At 50.4% G+C, this 22,659-nt stretch overlaps 1 protein-coding gene across 4 annotated transcripts in view; it reads left to right on the top strand.

Annotated features, from left to right (window-relative positions):
• PLXNA2 (plexin A2) overlaps window positions 1–22,659 on the top strand; it is a 233,673-nt gene that overhangs the window by 160,619 nt on the left and 50,395 nt on the right. For all 4 annotated transcript variants that reach the window (XM_086342251.1, XM_086342252.1, XM_086342253.1 and 1 more), the window contains 3 exons: window positions 7,068–7,268; window positions 9,025–9,121; window positions 13,687–13,877. In XM_086342251.1, the coding sequence (XP_086198377.1) occupies window positions 7,068–7,268; window positions 9,025–9,121; window positions 13,687–13,877 (489 nt within the window). The remainder of the gene's footprint in view (window positions 1–7,067; window positions 7,269–9,024; window positions 9,122–13,686; window positions 13,878–22,659) is intronic.

Below are 22,659 nucleotides of genomic sequence, written 5' to 3'. Positions count from 1 at the left end.
TAGCTCAGGACGGGAAGTGGGAGGCAGGACCCCAGGAGATGGCAGGGCCGCAGCCCCTCACACATCACTTCCCAGCTGTCCAAAGCTTGTTTTAGGGGGAAGCCCCGAGGGGGGAACCACAGAGGTGAGCGTGTTCAGCTTGAGCGAAGTTCCTTTATTCAGTCGGGAGTCTTTCCTGGCATCCTCAGGTTCTTCTGGGAACTCGAGATCCCTTAGCTGTCCCTTTGGGGTTCCTAGAATATCTTTTATGCTTCCAGTAAGCCCCCTCCCCCGTGCCCCACTGCAATTTAAACCAAAATTTTACATCTATCTACTTCTTAGGAACAATATATAACTAATTAGCTCCATTGATTTGTATAGCAAGGCTGAGACATCACGTATTTGCATTTCTCTCGCATGTGACAGGAGGGTGGGGGAGGGGAACCAGCCGCACCAGCATCACTCGGGAACTTGTTAGAAATTCAAATTCCTGGGCCCCATCCCAGAGTAAGCCGAAGATTGAGAACCACTGACATATGGCATCTCAATTGATTCTCACAACAGACCTGCAGTTTCACATAATTCATATTTGACAGATGTAGTAACCAAGATGCTAAAAATTTAGTTTTTTTTTCCTTTGCCTAAGGCTACAGAGAACTCAGGCATCCAAAAAGGCGCAGTACAGGATGCTTTCTCCAGAAAATCAGGCCCAGCTTGCACGTCTGTTTTCATGGTCTCAGCTACACTCGCCGTCCTGATCTTAACCAGGCTCTGTGCTGTTGGTCATGAGGGTTCGGGGTGGGGAGAGCGTATGTGTGGTGCTCAGTCGCTCAGTCGTGCCTGACTCTTTGAGACCCCATGAACTATAGCCTGCCAGGCTCCTCTGTCCACGGGATTCTCCAGGCAAGGATACGGGAGTGGGTTGCCATGCCCTCCTCCAGGAGATCTCCCTGACCCAGGGATCCAAGCCGCATCTTTTCCATCTCCTGCATTGGCAGGCGGGTTCTTTACCACTGGTGCCATCTGGGAAGCCCCCCAGTGTGGAGGGACCCACACAAATCCATTCACACAGACAGAGAAACTGCCCATGGAACACAGGTCAGTAGTACCATGTCCAGATGCAAAGGTGGCCAGTACATGAGGTACATCTGCCTACTTCTTTCCAAAGGGCTGATGGACCGATGATCCCAGGCTTAGTCCTGAAAACCAAGAACCGCTTTGCTAAGTGAAAGAGAAAGCGTTAGTCGTTCAGTTGGACTAACAACCCCATAGACTGTCCGACTCTTTGCAACTCCATGGACTGTAGCCCTCCAGGCTTCTCCAGCCATGAGATTTTCCAGGCAATACTGGAGTGGATTGCCATCTCCTTCTCCAGGGGATCTTCCCAACTCAAAGATTGAACCTGTGTCTCCCACATTGAGGGCAGACTCTACCATCTGAGCCACCAGGGAGGTCCTAGAGTGAATGCAATTAAAAATAAACATATTAGTAGTTAGCATTTTTTGAGAGTTTATTATATACGCAACATTATACATATATATCTTTAACCTCAGTTGTAACTTTTCTATGAAGTAAATTCTATCCTAGATGAATAAATTGATAAGTTTAAACAGTTTTCCTATGATCCTCACATAAATGCAGAAGTCATGATTCAGTACACCCAAGCTGGCGCTGAATAAGTTGAAGTCCTCTGATCCTGAGTTCACGTGAGAAATATGCAGTGATAATATTAACATGGTTAATCCAGTTTATTACCACTGACGACAGACCTTCATGTCCTTATTGCCTGCAACCTAGAGTTGTCAAGTATAACTGGTCCCATTTTATAGATGCCTGAGTGGTAAGTCTGTTCAGTCATGTTTGACTCTTTGCAACCCTAGGGACTATAGCCCACCAGGCTCCTCTGTCCATGGGGTTCTCCAGGCAAGAATACTGGAGTGGGTTGCCATGCGGTCCTTCAGGGCATCTTCCCAACCCAGGGATGGAAATCACATCTCTTATGTCTCCTACATTGGCAGGCGGGCTCTTTACCATTAGCGCCACTTGGAAGCCCATTTTGTAGATGAGGAAGTTGAATTTCAATTGAGCCATCTCTTGAGTACTTTTAAGTTCACGAGCCAGACCTTTCCCCCACTCAGAGCACAGCCGGTCTCGGATGGGGTCCCAGAAATCTGGACCCCCTGGGCCAGGGTAAGCGGTGACAGTGTTTGCGAGCGGGTGTGCGCCGGAGTATATATGGCTTTCAGCCTGAAAAGCTCATCTCCCACCATGGCTAAACCAGGCCTAGTGAGATGTAGATACATAAATATCTCCTTTACACCCTGTCCCGGGGGAGAGATAGAACCACATAAATCCGATTAGCTTACCCAGATGTGGGCTGCTGTCTCTCTTTGAAGTCCAGTGGGTGAAGATAATGTCATTTGCACGTGGGAGCAGTCGTTTCAGAGGGCTGAAGGAAGGTCCTCCGTGCTGAGAGCCGGTGAAGTACAGAACAGGGTGAACCCTGCCGCCCGAAGGCTCGTCCATCGGGCTGCAGGGCCAGCGTCCTGCCCTCCCCCTCACGTCTCCTCCTCCTCAGCCCACCCCTCCCCCGGGACGTCCCCAAACAGGACATCTGCTCATCTCGATAGAAGCTCAGCTTGCTGCTAAGGAGCGGAGCGGGATCCTGCTGCCCATTGACCTAGAGGCAGAGGGAGGAGTAGAATGACCTACAGAGGTTACTCAGGAGACCGGGGGTCTGCAGGAGCAATGTCTTTGAGCAGCGTTCACAGCAGTCCTCACGCTGTGCATGAAGGGCGCAGCATGCTGTGTGCGTGCGGGTGTGTGTGTGTGTGTGTGTGCGTGCGTGCGTCTGTGTGTGTGTATGTACTCCCAGGAGCAAACAGGTTGGAAATGGCCTTTTATATTTGATGAAACCTATCACCTTCCACGGGCTTCCCTGGTAGCTCAGCTGGTAAAGAATCCACCTGCAATGCAGGAGACCCCGATTCAATTCCTGGGTCAGAAAGATTCCCCTGGAGAAGCGATAGGCTACCCACTGCAGCTTGGGCTTCGCTGGTGGCTCAAACGGTAAAGAATCTGCCCACCATGCGGGAGACCCCGGTTCGATTCCTGGGTCAGGAAGACTCCCTGGAGGAGAGCATGGCAACTCACTCCTGTATTCTTGCCTGGAGAATCCCCGTGGGCAGAGGAGCCTGGCGGGCTACAGTCCATGGGGTCACAAAGAGGCAGACACGACCAAGCGACTAAGCCAGCACAGCACAGCACAGCATCACCTGTCACAAACCCCGGAGGAACTGAGTTCCAGCAACTTGGCGATGTTCTGGGCTGCCAGCTCTCCTGTACCTCAACCCTCACCACCGCCTTTCCCACCCAAGACCCACTGCACCTCCAGACAGTCAGCAGAACCATCTCCTAACCCAAGGAGTCTGTGTATCCCCTGTTACCTAGGAGAAGAGAGGACACCTGGGCACCAGCCACTTCTTTCCCTAGAGAATGCAAGGAAGGATGCAATTCTGTCTGGCCCGAGAGAAATAGCCAAAAACAAGCAAAGCCTGAGATTCTTTTCCCCAGGGGCAATCTCAGAACCCTCTTTAGGCATTTGGAAGCCCCTAACCATCACCCTTCAGCTTAGTCCCAGAGAGTCTGAAACAGCAGACCACAGGAATTTTTTTTAAATAAAATTTTAGAATCTCTTTAAAAAATGCATAAAAGTACTCATAAAGTCTACTTATGATTCTTCAACTGTCAGGCTGAATCAGACAACCCAGCCCGAAAGATGAGGGTGTGTGTGGGTATATAGGTGTGTATTTGTGCATGTACACACGCATACGTGTATTTTTGTCATGGTTAATAGGATTCTACAATCTTGTTCACTAACCTAAGACATCATACTCCCAAAAGTATGTCTTAAAGACTCTGCTCGTGAAATTTGAATTTGTTCTCTGAGCTCATTTGAGGTGAAAAACAACGGGTCATCCTTTACAATATATCAACTAGTTCTGATTCTGAAAATCTGTTCTCTGCCTCTCTCTTACAGGTACACACACACACACACACACGCACACACACCCCTTGCTGTACCTCAGCCTTATTTCCAGTCTAAATTAAAATTCTGATTTATTAGACTCAATGAGGATTTTTAGCCACTAACAGGAAATAGTATCTCCTTCTCTATGGGATGCCTGGGTTTTCCTAAAGTGGTGTTCACTTTTTTTTTTTTCTTGGCTATAAATATATGAAAGACTCTGTCAAGAGTGCCCTCGGGGAATAAAAGTAAAAGTACAGCAAAGAGCAAGTTTATGAGCTGGCAGCTTGAGTGACTGGCTTCTAAACAGGGCCCCCCCTGTTCTGGGGCTATCTCGTGATCCTGTCTCCTGTGGAAACCGCGCTTGCCCCGTGCCCTCACAGGCAGTCACCGAGGGCCGGCTCCATGACCCCAGAGCTTCAGCCAGACCCTCCTAGACAGGTTTCTGTGGAAACTTCTTCTGGACCCAGCTTTCCGTAAATCCTCAGGATTCCTCCAATAGATACGGACATACCAATTTAGCAATCCTGTGACTCCAGAAACAGTGACCATTGCAAATCAATCCCAGCTTTGGGAATCAAACTCCCGCCCAAGTCTCTAGATGTCCGGAAGACAAGGATTTACCCTCATCTCTGAAGAATCTGGGAAGTTGGAGCCGAAAGGAAAGTTTGAGATAGTTTTGTGTCTGTTGCTTTACTTCCTTGATTTCCACTTACCTTCCCACAAGCCATTAGCAGTTGTCCACTACACGTCAGGAATGGGGATAAAGCCTGGGGATACGGAGGTGAGTAAGATGCAGCCTGATCGTCAAGGCTCACAAGCCAGTGAGGAGGACAAGTCAACAGGAAACTGCAATTGTGAGGGCTCAGTGCTGCTGGCGGACGGCCCAGGGGAGGGCTGGGGAGTATCTGTGACCTGCCAGTAGGGACGGGGTCAGGGGCTGCTTTACAAAGAAGGAGCTGCAGAGCTGAGTTTGAAGGCTCTGGTGCTCTTTCCTGGAAAATCCCATGGATGGAGGAGCCTGGTAGGCTGCAGTCCATGGGGTCGCTACGAGTCGGACACGACTGAGCGACTTCACTTTCACTTTTCACTTTCATGCATTGGAGGAGGAAATGGCAACCCACTCCAGTGTTCTTGCCTGGAGAATCCCAGGGACGGGGGAGCCTGGTGGGCTGCTGTCTATGGGGTCGCAAAGAGTTGGACACGACTGAAGCAACTTAGCAGCAGCAGCAGCAACTAAAGAGGGCTGAGTCAAGGGCCAGTAGGAAGATTAGGGGTGGGGGGGGAGTGTTTCCAGTACAGAGAAAAGCATCTTCAAAGGACCAGAGGTTGATGAGTGAGGGCGATGACTCCTCAGGTCTAATCTTAAATTCCTCTGTGGTATGGCTGGACCTCGATGCACAGGAATCTCAGAGTAAGAGGGACACAGGGGCCAGATGGTGAAGGACTTCCTTCTGAGGCCCACTGCTGAAGCCCACACTGCGCCAGAAGCCCCCGTCCCCCACCCCCTACCCCCACCCCCACCCCCACCCCACCGCCCCAGGCCGTCCATCGTTCAACATTTCTGCCATACCAATGGCTTCTTTCCTGGGATGCCTTGGGCCTTGCAGAAGGACCATTTATTGTTCTAGACTGTCCTACACCTTGATGCTTTTAAAATGTGGTGTTGGAGAAGATTCTTGAGAGTCCCTTGGACTGCAAGGAGATGCAGCCAGTCCATCCTAAAGGAGATCAGTCCTGAATATTCACTGGAAGGACTCATGCTGAAGCTGAAACTCCAATACTTTGGCCACCTGATGCAAAGAACCGACTCATTGGAAAAGACCCTGATGCTGGGAAAGATTGAAGGCGGGAGGAGAAGGGGACAACAGAGGCGGAGATGGTTGGATGGCATCACAGACTCGATGGACATGGGTTTGAGTAAGCTCCGGGAGTTGGTGATGGTCAGGGAGGCCTGGCGTGTTGCGGTCCATGGGGTCGCAAAGAGTCGGACACGACTGAGTGACTGAACCGAACTGTCCTACACCTTGAGGAAGTTCACCATCCTGCCCCCTGACCCCCACCCCCACACTAAATGCCAGTAGCACCTTCTGCAGGAGAGCAACCCTACGCCATCCCTAAAGAACCACCACCACCATGGACCACAAGGGCACAAGGAAATAGGCCCCTCCTTCAAGACTTGCCCCAGCTGATCCTTGGAGACAGGACACGGCTGCACGTGAAGGAGGCTGCGTGTCCTCACTGCCCCAGGCCACTGGGCAATGTCCTCCCAGAGAGGGAGAAAGTGGGCAGGGGGCTGGAGCTGTGGGGAGGTGGCCGTCTGACCTCTGGCAGAGAAACAGCCTCTGGAAGAAGAGCTGGGGGACATCACTCTCCCCCTCGCATCCTGGCTCTCTCATGGTCCTTCCCGCAGCGCGGGCCCACCAAGACTTTCTTTTTTTTTCTGTTTTGTTTTCCAAAGCAACATGGTCTTCACACCGGGCCTGGTAATGAACTGAGATAAAAAGCCAGAGTAAGCATTTAGAGCACTGATAATTGAGGCAGGGTTGGGGGGCGGATAGGGTACAGTGGGGGCTTGATCCACCTCCTGGAAAGACCGCTCAGTTGGAGCTGGGAGCTGAGGCTGCCGATAACAGATGGCCTCGGGCACGGACGGTGCAAGCGAGAGGGGAGCTGGAGCCGGTGGGAAGAGGCAGCCAGCGGTGCAGGCGTCCAGGCTGGGGACAGGCACGTGTAGAGCCTCATTTAGCCTGTGTCTCAGGAGATAAAAATTCTGCAACCTGCCATATCGAGGCTTGAAAATTTAATTCCTCGATGGTAACATGCACGTCAGATTCAGGATGACTCGTGGGCTGGGGATGACAATCTCAAAGCCCTGGAGCTAAGAGATAGGTCTCACATTCCCTGCCGACTCCACAATGAGGAGCGTCCTCGGGGGCACCCCGCCTGGATGCAGAGGGGTCTGGCGTGGCATCAAGGGCCTGTCCCTCCACCCGGGCTTGGGGAGTAGGGAGGTATGAGCCAGGACAGACCAGACAGAGGCCTTCTGCTTGCTCCCCAGGACTGCCCCCAGCTGGTCCCCACTGAGGAGATCCTGATACCCGTCGGGGAAGTGAAGCCAATCACCCTCAAGGCCCGAAACCTGCCCCAGCCTCAGTCTGGCCAGCGGGGCTATGAATGCGTCCTCAACATCCAGGGGGCCGTCCATCGGGTCCCCGCCCTGCGCTTCAACAGCTCCAGCGTCCAGTGCCAGAACAGTTCGGTAAGAGGACCGGGGCCCAGGCCAGCCAGAGCCGGCCTTTCTCTCACACCTGGGCCAGGGCCTCAGCCTGGCCTCCCCCCAGCTTCTAGAACCTTCCACGTCCACAAGCAACCCCTGTCCACAGACACAGAGGAGAGTATACAGACACCCAGGGTTCCTCAGCAGAGCAGGGCAGGTGTTGGCGGGAGTGGAGGGCTGCAAGGACCCTCGTGGCTTAAGTTGAGAGATTTGCGCCCTCTCCGAGTTGAAAAAGTACCTCTTAGCCTTTGGTGAAACTTTTTCAGTGCCAGTCAACGTGACCCCAGAGCCTGCCCCAGTTCGGGAAGTGGATGCAGGGAGGGTACCACGCGGGAGGAAAGCTGCGGAAGGGACCAGGGGAGGTAGGAAGGAGGGGGGAGGAGGAGGAGGACGCAGTGAACCTCAAGAGCAGCAAGGGTTAAACCGATCCTGAACGCCACAGAGCCCCACGAGGTGTTTCATTATCCCGCTAGCCCAGCGAAGATCTTTTCATCTGCCAGCTCCCTGTCTCTGCCCGTGGGGGGTCAGCTGGGAGATGGAGGGGGGAGGAATGTGACAGAGGTGCTGAGGGAAGGTAATTCGCCTGCGAGCGATAAAGAGAAATCTTGGGCCTCTTATCAGGGAGCTGTCGGGTTCCCGGGTCACGGGCGCTTGATAGAATTTGTAATTGGTGGAAGACCGCCCAGCACCCGGGGAAGGTAGGAGATGAGAAAGTCATGGAGCACGACAAAGGGAGGAAGGCGGTGGGAAGCTGGGGCCGGGGAGTGGGGCGGGCTGACGGTGACGGGCCCCGGGAGCTGCGTGGCCAGGCTGGGCAGCCCCCGCGGCAGGGAGTCCCAGGGGCGGTCTCCGCTGAGGCTCAGGAGCTGGGCCACCAGAGGGGCGGGTCTGATGTGTCTGAGGGCTTGAGGGTCCCAGGCAGGATCAACATGGGAGGAAGTCCACTCCCGACTGCGGCTTGGTAGCCTTCAGGGGTTGGGCTGCTCAGAGGTGTGCCCACAAAGCTCTGGGCACTGTCCCTAGTGGACTGTTGATGGAAGTAAAGCTCACACGTGGAAAGAAAGGGCCCCTGCAGGGCCTGGCCAGTCAACCACTGAGGCACTGCCGTCCGTTATGCACGTGCTGTGTCAGGGCTTTGCAGGGTGTCCAGGGCGGTGAGTGGGCTTCCTAAAGAGATTTCCATGGGGGGAAATCCAGTGCAGATCCCAGGAAGTGCCGGGTTCAAGACCAAACACCAGGGGACGGGGAGCACGGAGTGGGCTGGGAGGGAGGGCAGAGAAGAGGGGAAGGTGCGTCTGAGCCAGGCTAGAAGAGGCAAGGTGCTGGAGGCTGGAGGCTGTCGGGAGAGGAGAGGCTTTCCTTGTGAGGTGTGAACCGAACGGGTGCAGCGAGGGGCTTAGGAGAGTTTCCTCGGAAACAGGGGCTCCAGAGGTTTCTGGAGGAAAGCAGTGGAAGCGAAGGTTGGAGAACTAAGCCTGGACTGGATTATAGGAGGTTTTAAATGCCAGCAAAGGGGTCTGAGCGGGATCCTGTTGGCGCCAGTGACTGGGAGTCGGAGGGAGGCACTGTAGGGATGATGTGAGCGCGCCTGGGGCTCCTGTCTCTCCATCTGCTCCTCTCTCATCCCAGAGGGAACCCGAGCCCCTGGTTTGCTTCCTGGCCCCCTGGGATGCCAGCAGCACCCTGACCCCCGGGATAGAATTCCTCGTGAACGTGTGCCCCGCCCCTCTCCCCGCAGTACCAGTACGACGGCATGGACATCAGCAACCTGGCCGTGGACTTTGCCGTGGTGTGGAATGGCAATTTCATCATTGACAACCCTCAGGACCTGAAAGGTAGGCGGCTACTTCCGGGTCAAGTTTTGGTCTTTCCGCGACCCCCGGGAAAGACCGGGGCTGGAGGGATCAGAGCCGGCCGGCCACGGTGCCATGAATAATATACTCCCCCTGTCCGCGGAACTCTTCAGAGGCCCCCAAAGCAACATTTGGCGTCATCAAAGGAGTCCTGTTGGGAACCGTGTTTTATTACAACCAGAGCATCCGCCGGGCGGCTGCCGGCTCATCGCCTGTTCCTCTGGCTCCCGAAGACTTTGAAGTGTCTGTGGAACCTGACCAGGAGAACAGCAGGCAGGAACGTCCTGCCGGTTTCCCTGGAAATGGAGATATTATTCCCAATGAGGTCCTGGTTCTCCTGTCTTTGGCCTCAGCCGCTGTACAAAGAAGGCTTGTCAATCTGCTCCCCTGGTCCTGAGGTGGGTGGGAGGGCCCAGCTGGCTGACTCCAGGGCACGGCTGTTGCGAGAAACCTCAGGAAGGAGCTGGGCTGATGCGGGAGAGGGCGTTCCATGAGATGGCCTCATTCTGGTCCTGCAGACCCACGTGGAGGTCCTCCTGGGTGCCAGGTCAGTTGCCCTCCGTACAGCATTCCTCCCAGCGCTCCAGAGTGACTGAAGTGACTCCAGTTTGATGAGCACCCTGGCTAGGCACTCACTGAGTGATTTATTTAGGATTTTTTTTTTTTGTCCTAATCATTGTAACACTGAGAAGGATGCCCTAGCATTATCTTCATTTTATAAATAAGGGAACCAAGACCCAAAGAAGCTAAGAGGGAGACCAAGACTGCTGGCTTTGGCAACACGGACACTAAAATTGGAACAAGGCTGAGACCAGCCTGACCCCTGCACAAAGTGACGCCAGCTCACCAAGTGTTCCATGTTTTTAAGACAAAGACTGTGTAGGATAACTTATATGTGGAATCTGGGAGGGGAAAGTCCCAACTCATCAGAAACAGAATAGAAAAGAGGTTGAAGGTTGGAGAAATAGGGAGAAGTTTGTAAAAGGGTACAAACTTCCAGCCCTAAGATGAATAAGAATCTAATTATAGCATGGTGACTATGGTTGATATCACTGTGTTATGGAACTGGAGTTTGCTAAGAGAGCAGAACTTAAATGTTCTTAACATTTGTGTGTTCTTAACATCTATTAATTAACAAGATGGGAGAAATCTTTTCACTCTGTAGTATATCAAATTATCACTTTAAATATTATACAATTTTTTTGTCAGTTACACCTCAATGAAGTTGAAAAAAGAAAGAAATGGACCAAGAGTCAAATAATAAGAGACAGGATTTGAACCCAGACAGTCTCATTTTGGAGCTCACGTGCTTAACCAAGGCACTGTCCTTCCTCCCATGGCTCAGGCCACTGTGAGATGTGAAACTTCCTCCCCCAGAACCCTGTTCTCTGACCCAGGGCCATGAGCCACATGTCACGTTTCAATTAGCTAGGGTTTTCACAAGCCTGTCCTTCAGGCTGAGGTCACCCCAGGGGCACAGAGAGAGGGACCAAGGCCCCAGGAGGACCTGTGAGTGCTTCAGCATCTCCTCCAGGCGCTGCCATCCCTGTGCTGGATGCTGCCATCGAAATCAGAGCCCAGGCTGGGAGATTCTTCTTCTATTTCTCCTCATACCCAGGCCAGACTTTCCCAGTGCTAGGAGATAGACATTCCGCCTGCTGAGAATCTGGGCTTAGTTCCCGGAGGTTGCCTTTGCACCTGGAGTTTTAGAGAAAAAAAATGGCCACATCCAAGCTCTTGTATCAGAATCCTCCCTTGTGGCACCCAACAACTTTTAAGCAGCTCCTTGAATGCATAGGCCATGGTGTCTTCACACTCACCTCCCACCCAGAGCCTCGCTGTCCCTGGAGGCTAATGCATTGTGTTGGTGCAAAGGACTAGGATTCCATAATCCAACGAACTGGGGTTCGAATCCTGCCTCTTTCACTGGTAGCTAGATGAACTCACACTAATTACCGGTCCTCTGTGTGTCCCAAGTTCTCTATCTGGGCAGCGGGGGGCCATCGTGAGGATCAAATGAGGAATTAGATGGGGACCATTCATGCATGTTAATAAATGCAGTGTCGACCTGTTCATTTTAAGATTCCCATTTCCTGCCCTGTACCATAAGAAACCATAGGATCAGGATGTTTCAATGTAGTCTCTGTAGCTGGGATTGAGGAATGCTTGGCAGAGCAGAGGAACAGGATGAGAATAAAAGGGAAGAATAAACCCATGGAAGAATAAAAAAATGCGCCTCCCCTGGGACCTGTCCCTGGCCTCCAGACGCACGCTGCCCAGGGGCCTGCGAGCTCATGTGTGCTTGACCAGAAGAACTGAGAAAGGGCTTTCCCAGTATCCCCCTTCTGCAGAATTCCTCCTGGGACTCTGAATTCAAAACAGCAGCAGACAACAACCAAGCCTCGGGCTCACAAAACTGTTCTGCCACTGGCCCATCCAGGGCTTCTAAGTGCGGAAGAGACAAAACCAAGAGCATCTGCAGACCCCAAAAGTAGCTGGTTTGTCCTCTTTCGGGATGTTCTCTCCATCCACAAGACTGTGCCGACCCTCTTTCCTTATGAGCTAGCTCTGTCTCCATGCCGCCGGGCACGTGGCCTCTCTTGAAAGCCCAGCCAGCATCTCTCAGACCCACCAGGTCCCCCTGCGTACCTGTCTCCTCTCGGGACCTGCGTTCTAGCAGCACAGCGAGTGTGTTCCAGCTTGGGGCTCTAACCTTTAAACTCTGAGAGTCCCTACCTCTCTCTTTGAGCTTCATTTTTGCCTGAAATGGGGAATCAGTCCTGACCTCTTTCAACGAGGCCCATATGTGTCAGAAATAGAGGCAGCAGCGCAAGAATGTAGCCTGAGTTGAAAGAAAAGATAGTAAGTATAGAACTAGGCTATGCTGCGGACACCATGTCAGTCACTGAATACCACATCCAAGAATGTAGCTTGAGTTGAAAGAAAAGATAGTAAGTATGTACAGAACTAGGCTATGCTGCAGACACGGTGTCAGTCACTGAATACCACATCCAAGAATGTAGCTTGAGTTGAAAGAAAAGATAGTAAGTATGTATAGAGCTAGGCTCTGTTGCGGACACCGTGTCAATCACTGAATACCACATCTCATTCAAACCTCACGAAAAACAGTGATTATTGTGTGGATCACAACAAACTGTAGAAAATCCTTAAAGAGAAGAGAATTCCAGACCACCTCACCTGCCTTCTGAGAAATCTGTATCCAGGTCAAGAAGCAACACTTAGAACTTGACATGGAACAACAGACTGGTTCAAAATCAGGAAAGGAGTACGTCAAGGCTGTATATTGTCACCATGCTTATTTAACTTATATGCAGAGTACATCATGGGAAATGCTGGGCTGGATGAAGCACAAGCTGGAATCAAGATTCCCAGGAGAAATATCCATAACCTCAGATATTCAGATGACACCACACTTACGGCAGAAAGCAAAGAAGAACTAAAGAGCCTCTGGATGAAATTGAAAGAGGAGAGTGAAAAAGTTGGCTTAAAACTCAACATTCAGAAAACTAAGATCGTGGCATCTGGTCCCATCACTTCTTGGCAAATAGATGGGGAAACAGTGGAAACTGTGACAGACTTTATTTTGGGGGGCTCCAAAATCACTGCAGATGGTGACTGCAGCCTTGAAATTAAAAGATGTCTGCTCCTTGGAAGAAAAGTTATGACCAACCTAGACAGCATATTAAAAAGCAGAGACATTACTTTGCCAACAAAGATCTGTGTAGTCAAGGCTGTGGTTTTTCCAGTAGTCGTATATGGATGTGAGAGTTGGACTATAAAGAAAGCTGAGTGCCGAAGAATTGATGCTTTTGAACTGTGGTGTTGGAGAAGACTCTTGAGAGTTCCTTGGACTGCAAGGAGATCCAACCAGTCCATCCTAAAGGAAATCAGTCCTGAATATTCATTGGAAGGGCTGATGCTGAAGCTGAAACTCCAATACTTTGGCCACCTGATGCAAGGAACTGACTCATTTGAAAATGATGATGCTGGGAAAGATTGAAGGCAGGAGGAGAAGGGGATGACTGAGGCTGAGGTGGTTGGATGGCATCATCAACTCAACAGACGTGAGTTTGAGTAAACTCCGGGAGCTGGTGATGGATAGGGAGGCCTGGTGTGCTGCAGTCCATGGGGTCTCAAAGAGTCAGACACGACTGAGCGACTGAACTGAACTGATCAGAACTGAACTGACTGAACTAACTGATCCCCGAGTGTTACAGACTAGATACTCAAAGAATTTAAATTCTTTGTCACATCGCTAGGAAGTGCTGAAGCCACAAGAAAAGCCCTGATCCAACTTAATCTAGAGCCAGAATTCTTAAATAATAATATTTTCTGTCGTGCCTTTAAACAACTGCTAAGAGCGTCAATTTATTATTAATTCCCTGTCAATTATTCTTTGCAAGGATAATGACAATCATTGGTGTTATCCGTGGACGGGGCGGTTTATATCACGCTTGCAAGAAGGGGGTAAGCAGTGAGGAGTCCTCTGCAGCTCCCTCTTTGACCGCCCTGTCCTTCCCTCGCAGTCCACCTCTACAAGTGTGCAGCCCAGCGGGAGAGCTGCGGCCTCTGCCTCAAGGCCGACCGGAAGTTTGAGTGTGGCTGGTGCAGCGGCGAGCGCAGATGCACCCTTCAGCAGCACTGCAGCAGCTCCTCCAGCCCCTGGCTCGACTGGTCCAGCCACAACGTCAAGTGCTCCAACCCTCAGATCACCGAGGTAAGCCCCCCAGGTTCCCAGAGTGGGACGGAATGGCTGGGAGCTGACCCTCCCCCAGGGCACGGGGAACTGAGCCTTTATGAAAGAATGCTTGATGTAGAATGAGGTTAATGCGAGAGCAGGTAACGCCTCTCACGGGTGTCCCGATGGCCCGTGTGCAGCCATAAGTGACAAGTGTGTGGGAGTGTGTCCTCATGCACGTGCACAGCCATGCGTGTGCCTCAGTGTGCATGTGTGCGCCAAGGAGGCAGAGCCAGCCCAGCCTGCCTGCCAGCCCAGCTTTGCCAGGTGGGGATGAGAAATTGGCTGGATGGTGGGTGAACATTGCAGAAAAAACAGGCTCAGCTTTTCTCAGCAGAAATGTGATGTCAGGGGCTGCAATTAGCCCAGAGTTGCAAAGTTGAAAATGGAAGGAGAAAGCGAAGGCAGGCACTGCATGAGCCACCGCGCCGTTTCCACGGGTTTCCTTTCTGTCCAAATTTGTTTGTGCATTTTAATGGAAAGAAATAGGTAACTAATTATCCTGAGGAGGGAAAAAATGATGTTTCCTGAATAGTCAGTTGCAAAGGAAGATGAAGAGATGATGTGAATGAATACGCAGCTGCTTGGGGTTTGAATGGCTGGGGAGAGGAGTAGTTGCATTTAACTCTGGTTGCCTTAGGAGCTCATCACTCTTTACTGTTCCCTACTCACCGACTGTCACTTGCACTTTGAAACTAATTACACATTCCTCAAGATGACTAGGAATATCAGCCAGGGCAGGTACCACTGTGATTTGCAAGTCTAAGAAAGCAGGAGCAGGGAGTTCTCTGCTGGTCCAGTGGGTTACACTTGGCCTTTTGCTGCCATGGACCGGGTTCTAGCCCTGGTCGGGGAACAAAGATCACACAAGCCGTGCAGTTTGGCAGAAAAATTTTAAAAAAGAAAAGAAGAAAGCAGGAGCAGCTGCTCCTTTTCTGCTTCTTCCCTGAGCAGCTGCACTGTCCCTTTTCCTGCCTCATTTTCCCATTACTGGCCAAAGCAAGCCAAGTCTGGCTCTAAGCCAAGTCTGGCTCTCACCTGTGTCACAGAGTAATGGGAAACTAATGGAACGTCCCTGTGACCAATTTGCAGCTTCAGATCAGTTAAAAAAAAAAAAAGAAGAAAGAAGCCTCAAGATCAAATGAGTATTGTTAACCTACCAGGAGATATTTGAAGAAGGAGCAGATATTTGTTTGGTGTGCTTGGCACTGTCTCATCTAGCCCTCATAAACTCCATGAGAAGCCAAAATTCTCACCTCCGTTTTACAGAGGAAGAAAACGTGGCTCTGAGTGATGGAATTGTCCAAGTTCACAATGGCAGAGCTTATATTTCAGCTCAGATATATTTAATTGTAAGAACATTTTTAAAGTGTCTATGATTTGCCCAAGTAATATTAAACAAGAAGCGGGCTTCGACTGAGGGTCTAGGTCCGGGCAGCCAAAGAGTGTGGTTAGCAAGATGAACAAAGATGCTCAGTAGAAAGCATCAATGAAGCAAAAGTTGATAGAAACTGGAGAAAGAGAACGCCTCAAAGGGCTGCTGAGACCTAAATTAATTGAATGTTGGCTGGAAGGATCAGCAGAAGGCATACTGTAAAGATCATGACTTTAAATGATGTGATTTGCTTTTTGCTTTTGCGCTAGAGGTAATTAAAGAAAAAAGACTAGAACATGTTACTGTGGATGATTTGGTGGCTGAAAGCTTACCAAAAGGCAGAGCCCTGGAACCCGACACTGAAAAGGACATTCCTTGCTCAGTGTGCCAGCCTTTAAGATTGAATGAGATTGTGTTGTTTGGGGGTTTTATTTCTGGAAGTAAAACCTGCCGTAAATTAGAAATCTATCTCCCAAAATAAAATCCTTTTTTGTATGATGGTACAGTAAAAAAGAAGTGGGCTTCCCATCCCTCACATCCAGCCTTCCTAGGGTGTACAGACCAGATGCTGTGCATCCACAGGGCTGTGAATCCCAGGGACAGTGAAGTGCTGGAGGAGCGTGTGTCCCTCTACCCAGGTTCTCATTCATCCCTGTAGGAAGGTGCTATGAGGGTGCGGACTCTGCCCTTCAAAGACCAGGCTTCTACAATCCCAATCTTCTCTTGGCCATGCCCGCTGGCGGTGCCTACTGACTCTCTCCTATGCCCTCATCTCACCGGCAAAGTGCTCACTGGGACTGCTGGTGGCACCCCGGCCTCTGCCCCAGACTAGCTCCCTGAGCCGCTCAGGGCTCCGTGCCTTCTCCCTGATTCTAGTGATTTCCAGCAGCGGCTGCCCTGAGAATTTGCTCCATCCTATAATTCTTCCTGCTGCGGCTGTGGTTCGTCTCTCTGCTTCCGCACCTGCGGTCCAGGGACGCTCGGATCAGACAGGAGGCACCCGTTTCCATCAGCCCTCTCACCCTTGCCAACCCTGACTGCGCCCCAGCCCCGCCCGAAGGCGGGCTTCTCCAGAGAGACCTCTGCCCCCACGCCCCTGCTCACTGACCGGGGACTGACAGGCTGCTCTGTTCCCCAGGACACCCAGGCTATGCGATGCTAATTAACCCCCTGAGGTAATTAGGCGGTAATTGATTTTCCCAGTGAACGCAGCAGCAGGAAGTGGAGGCCCTGAGCAGTGGGGTCTCTCCTGTTGGTGTTTTTCAAGTAGAGGCTGTAGACAAAGAAAGAGCATCAGGGGAGAGAGACAAACCCACACGGTGTCTCCAGCCACTCCAGGGACGGCAGGCACTCCGGACCGGACACGTGGGTGGGAGAAGCCAGAGCAGGAACCTTCTACCCGCGTTCAGTCTGCACCCCCAACCCCCAACCAAGCCTCCTCTCCTTACAAAAGCCATTTTTCACTTTTTAAACTTTGCATGTTTGAGATAATTTCAGACTGATAAAAAGGTGCAAAAATAGTACAAAGAACTTTCATATACTCTTCACCCAGATTCTCCAAAATTAGCATCTTACATAACCACAGAACAATGATCAGAATTAGGAAATTAACAGTGATGGAATAACACCGTCCAATATACATGTCTTCTTCACATTTCCCAGTCGTCCTGATGACGCCCTTTTTCTGGCCCAGACTCCAATCCAGACCACGTGCGGCATTCGTCATCACGACTGCCCAGCGCCCGCATCCCCAGTCTTTGTCTTTCGTGACCATTGTTTTGTAGGATGCCTTTCAATTAGGATTTGTCTGACGGTTTTCTTGTGATTAAATTCAAGTGACAACACTAAAACAGCTGTAGTTTCACGTCAAAAGGGCTCATGAGCCGACTTGATTTAGCCCCAGTGGCCAAATCTGCAGCAATGTGAGCAAGAAAATAATCATCCTAATGTACTTGATGCAAGAAAATAATATAAGAATGTGTGGTCCTTATTGATATAAATAAACAATGTGAGAGAGAGGAAGCTCCTCTTTATTCTAGAATCCCAAGTCCTAAAAATAGAAGGACTTTAGGGAAACAGAAATATCACCACTTAGCAAAGTTCACAGTAATCTTTGTTTCAGGCAGGAATGTCCAATGAAGGCTAAAATTAGCAAAATTAGCAAATTAGCAAAGAACAGTGAGAAATGGGATGCTGACAGAGCCTCAAGCTCTCTCCCCACACGACCTGTGTTCATTAGAACAAGAATGGTGCAGAGTACTTTCGTACACGCTTTACAGTGAAGAAGCCTGGTGGACGGTGGTTAAAGGCTTAAGGTATCTTAACCAAGTGATCAAAGTTAGCATCACCAGTAATCAAGAGAACCAACCTCTGTAGCACGAACTGAGAAGAGCACCACCTCATTTCGGCGGCATCTGTTCCCAAGAACGTGTGATTTGTTAAAAGTAACTTTCAAGAAGAGTCAACTCATTTCCTTTACCTGGGCTTTCTTGGCTAATTCCTTGATGTTGGCCTAGATCTTTTTTTTTTTTTTTTTTTTAACAATCGGAATTCTACAAGCTCTGTGCTCTTTTTTACACACCTCCCTCTCCTCTCTGACCCTCCCTTATCTTCAAAAATGTATAGCCCCTCAGGATGTGCCCACGTGTAAACAGGAGCCATTGACCACAAAGATCCTTCCTGAGGGAGGAGATGGCCCAAGGTGGTTCCTGGGAGCAGCAGGATGTCCACTGCTGGAAACCAGCAGGGACTGGAATGGGGCTGTCTTGCCTGCGGGGGCAGGGCAATCAGTGAGCTGACCTCAAAGGAAAAGGAGTGAGCTGAAGCTTAGTTGGCTGAACAGCTGTGCTCTTCCTTAACCCCTCCTAACCCAGCTGTCTCCATGGCAACCAAGCCCTCCCCTAGAGACCCATCTCCTGTGGCAGCTCCATGTAGGACACATCTTCCAGCCGATTGAATTTCCCAGTTTGCCTCGACTTCAGGTTAGGACCCCCTCAGGACTCACCGTCTGCTCCCTCTCAGCCAGCCCTTGGTGTGATAATGACGCTGTCCCCCGCGGGAGGCATTCCAGGCTGTTCCCACTCCAGCTGTCATCCTGGGCGTCTGCACACGTGTCACCTGTTCAGACGCGTGGAGGTTTGGAAAGCACGCTTCCGTTCCTCCCCAGCGTGTGCCTCAGGGACCCACCAGGACATCACAGTGGAGGATGTTAGGAGCTCTCCCCTAGAGAGAAAGCGAAGCCCAGAGAGACTGTGAGTGGGCAGCGCCCAGCAGAACGGGTCAATGGAAGAGCTTCTTGGGAGAAAACTTTGGGAAGGGCCAAGAGGTATTGGAGCACCTGTCAAAGAGGTCTCCACTCCAAGCAAGTGCATTGGTCTGCTAGGGCTGCAGGGATCAGACTCCGCTGGGGACCTTAAAAAACAGAAATTGGCTTTCTCAGTTCTGGAGGCCGAAGTCTGACATCCGGCTTTCAGTGGGTTGGTTCATGCTGTAAGGGCTGTGAGGAGAATGTGTTCGAGCCTTTCTCTTGGTTTCTGGTGGTTTGGGGCAGTATTTGGCATTCTTCGGCTTGTGGAAGCAGCTCCCTGACCTCAGCCTTCATATCACCAAGGTGTTCTACCTGTGTGCATGTCTGTCTCCAATTTTTTAAAATAAGAATCCCAGTCATATTTGATTAGGGCCCACACTGATGACCTCATTTTTAATGTGATTATCTCTGTAAAGACCCTATCTCCAAATAAGGTCTTATTCTGAGGTGATGGGAGTTAGGGATTCAACATGTGAATTTGTGGGGGATAAAATTCAACACAAATTCCCACAACAGAATATTCTAAGCAAAAAGAGGAGGTGCTGTGGTTCTAAGGAATTGATTCAGGCATGATTAGGTTAGAAGTTATTACGTGAATAAATTAGTCCTGAGTTGGGTGGCCGGGCGATACAGCCAGCCTGTCCCTGAACACTGGCCACCTGGAAGAGGCCGGGACCTGCTTGCCCTGCAGGCTGCTCTACTTCTCCCAAAGGGCTTCAGACAGAGATTTGTAATTTGTAACCCTTTGCAGCTGCCTGCTATTAGGAAAGAGGACTGCAGCAAGGACCTAGAGCTCCACACCTAACAAGAACACCAGTCAGGCCAAGGACCTGAACAGATGAGTCACACTCGTAGTTCCGGGAGTCTTACTAATAATAGCTTTTCTTTAACCAGACACTACTATGTGCCAGAACCCATAGATTCTGTGTACCTGCTCCTTCCTATTACAATCCTGCAAGATGACTGTAATTATCTCCATTTAAGAGCCAGGGAAACAGTGCTTAGGGGAGTAAATAATTTGCCCAAAGTCACACATCTGGTTAGTGGCAAGACAAATTCACTGGTGCTTCTTGACTCCAGAATGCAAACTTGCCCCACCTTTTGATGCTCCTTCTCTTGGCCAGAGGGATAGAGAAGTATTCCCTGGCTGTGCACTTTCCCACTTCACCCCACCCCCAAAACATCTGAGCCCAGGATCCGAGTCCCCTTGGTCAGTGTCAGGAGATACGGACAAACTGGGGACATTGGCTACTCTTTTAAGCCTTAAAATAACCGTCCCCTGTCTTCCTAAAGAGAATTAAGTTCACACTTACTTCTATCAGTGGGGAGAAGAACGGTAGAACATTGGGGGCACTTTTCAGTGTAAGGCGATCACTTCTTGTACATCCAGGGGAGGTGTTACTTCAATTACCTGTGGTCCTTAAAGCTGTCGGACTGTTCGGTTGGCTTCTGGTCGGTGTCTATGAATGGGATGATGGTCACAGTGAAAGTTGCTCTCACAAGCATCTCAGTTGATCAGAAAGCCCAAAGGCTGGGGCCCAGGCAGTTCATATCTGCAGGTGAGAATGGAGATCGGGGTGAAATAAAGGCAAAGCAGGCTTAGGATGCAAGGGACAAATCCCCCGTGTTGGCGTCTCAGTGAGTGATCAGGAGCCTACACCATTTGGGTACCAGGAGACACTCCTGTGTACCTCTGAAGTCCCCTGCCACACTGTCCAGTAAGGTCACACTGATGCCAGATCCTAGGAGAACTGGTTTTGCAGTGGTCTCTCCATTAATCACTTTGTAGCTTTTCCGTATAAAGTTGTCAACTTCAGTAACTCCCCACGCCTCGCTAAACCACCGTTAGGGAATATCCATTCTGTTCCACATTATCTTAGGTACATGTAACCGGGAAAGAAAACCAATTGAAAACTGCCAGCACTGCCCTCCGAAACCAGGCATAAATAATTCTTGATGTGCTAGAAGTTTGAGATGATCCATTGCTCTTGATTCCTCCCGCTCTCCGTTTGCCCTAACATTTTAAAGCAGATCTTTTTCCTGGATTCTCTCAGTTGCAAATGCTTGTGTGAAACTGTGTGGCAAGCTGGATACTTGGAAGTATTTATCTATAAGGCTACAGTGAGTTTCTGCTGGAAAAGACAAGAGCCACCTGCCCAGGGTGAGAGTGACTCGCTGCAAAGTTCCCAACAAATAAATAAATAAGTCAGCCAGCTTTCCTGAGAAACAAGTCAGCCCTCTGATCTCCCGTTCATTTATTTGCAGGCCTCATTAATATAACATCACTGCAACAAACAGCTAACGGGGGATGGTGTCAGGATGAATAATGGAGTTACTCTGCTGAGATAACAATTAGGTTTTGAATGTACTATCAGCTAAGACAGAGCCGGCAAGGATCCGTGCCGGGTAGAAAGCTGGTGCTGCCGATGCTATGGATGCCTGCAGAGCTCTTTGGCTGGGCTCTGCCGTGAAGAGTGTGCTCACGCTTGCTCGAGCACACACACGCCCACGTCCACACCCACACAGACACGCGAGGGTGGAAAAGGACGTGACAGTCTGCTATCTTGGATTCAGCATCCAGGTGCTTTGGGGAGCCAGGCTGGGGTCAGAATTTGCGGGCACAATGTTGGTATCACTGCCCTCTCAAGTCAGGAAAACTCTAAGCAACAGGAAAGGAGTAAGTGGGTTAGTCAGGAGAAGATTAACTGTCCCCGTAGTACCCACAAGTGTCCTCCCTGGCCTGTCCTGATGAAGGGCAGAGCCCTCCTGATTCCAACCTCAGACACAGGAGCTTTTGATACAAAGTGTACCCGTCCACTGGGGGTGCTCCACCCGAGTGACTCCCCTGGACCCACACCCTTGGCTGTGCTGGGAGGCTCTGAATTCTCCTTTCCCACCTCCTCTTAAGAACACAGTCTAGGGTGCTGACAGCCTGCTGCAGACATGGCAAGAGCCCCACAGGTCCGTCAGAGAGGCAGCAAACGCCGTGCTGGGCAGTCTCCACACCTGGCTTTCCCCTGCTACAACTTGGCCCTCTCCACTTGCCCTGAGCCCCACCAAAAACAATACCCAGAGGATCCACTTGCATAGGACACTTGTAAACATGAAGCCACTTTGGGAGAAATATCAATAACCTCAGATATGCAGAGGACACCAGTCTTATAGCGGAAGGCAAAGAGGAATTAAAGAGCCTCTTGATGAAAGTGAAAGAGGAGAGTGAAAAAAGCTGGCTTAAAACTCAACATTCTAAAAATGAAGATCATGGCATCCGGTCCCATCACTTCATGGCAAATAGGTGGGGAAACAATGGAAAGAGTAACAGACTTTATTTTGAGGGGCTCCAAAATCACTGCAGATGGACTGCAGTCATGAAATTAAAAGACGCTTCCTCCTTGGAATAAAAGCTATGAAAAACCTAGACATTACATTAAAAAGCAGAAATATTACTTTGCTGACAAAGGTCCACCTAGTCAAAGCTATGGATGTGAGAGTTGGACCATAAAGAAAGCTGATCGCCCAAGAATTGATGGTTTTGAACTGTGGTATTGGAGGAGACTCTTGAGCGTCCCTTGGATGGCAAGGAGATCCAACCAGTCCATCCTAAAAGAAATCAGTTCTGAATATTCATTGGAAGGACTGATGCTGAAGCTAAGCCACTTGATGCAAAGAACTGACTCATTTGAAAAGACCCCAATGCTGGGAAAGATTGAAGGCGGGAGGAGACAGGGATGACAGAGGATGAGATGGTTGGATGGCATCACTGACATGATAAACTTGAGTTTGAGAAAGCTCCGGGAGTTGGTGATAGAGAGGGTGGCCTGGCGTGCTGTGGTCCATGGGGTCGAAAAGAGTCGGACGCAACTAAGTGACTGAACTGAACGGAACCAATGCTTTGAGGTGTAGGATGCCCGTAATTTCTGAGTATTTCTGAGGTTCTGTGGAGTTCATTGTTTTGCTTCTGGGTCAAGGCTGTGTATTGTCACCCTGCTTATTTAACTTATATGCAGAGTGCTGCTGCTGCTGCTGCTAAGTCACTTCAGTTGGTCTGACTCTGTGCGACCCCATAGACAGCAGCCCAC

Source organism: Bos grunniens, chromosome 16, assembly GCF_055505025.1.
Source record: "Bos grunniens cultivar Pamir isolate PY7600 chromosome 16, Bosgru_T2T1.0, whole genome shotgun sequence".
NCBI lineage: Eukaryota > Metazoa > Chordata > Mammalia > Artiodactyla > Bovidae > Bos > Bos grunniens.
The sequence above is the reverse complement of the archived record's forward strand: the minus strand, read 5'-3'. Positions and strand labels throughout refer to the sequence as shown.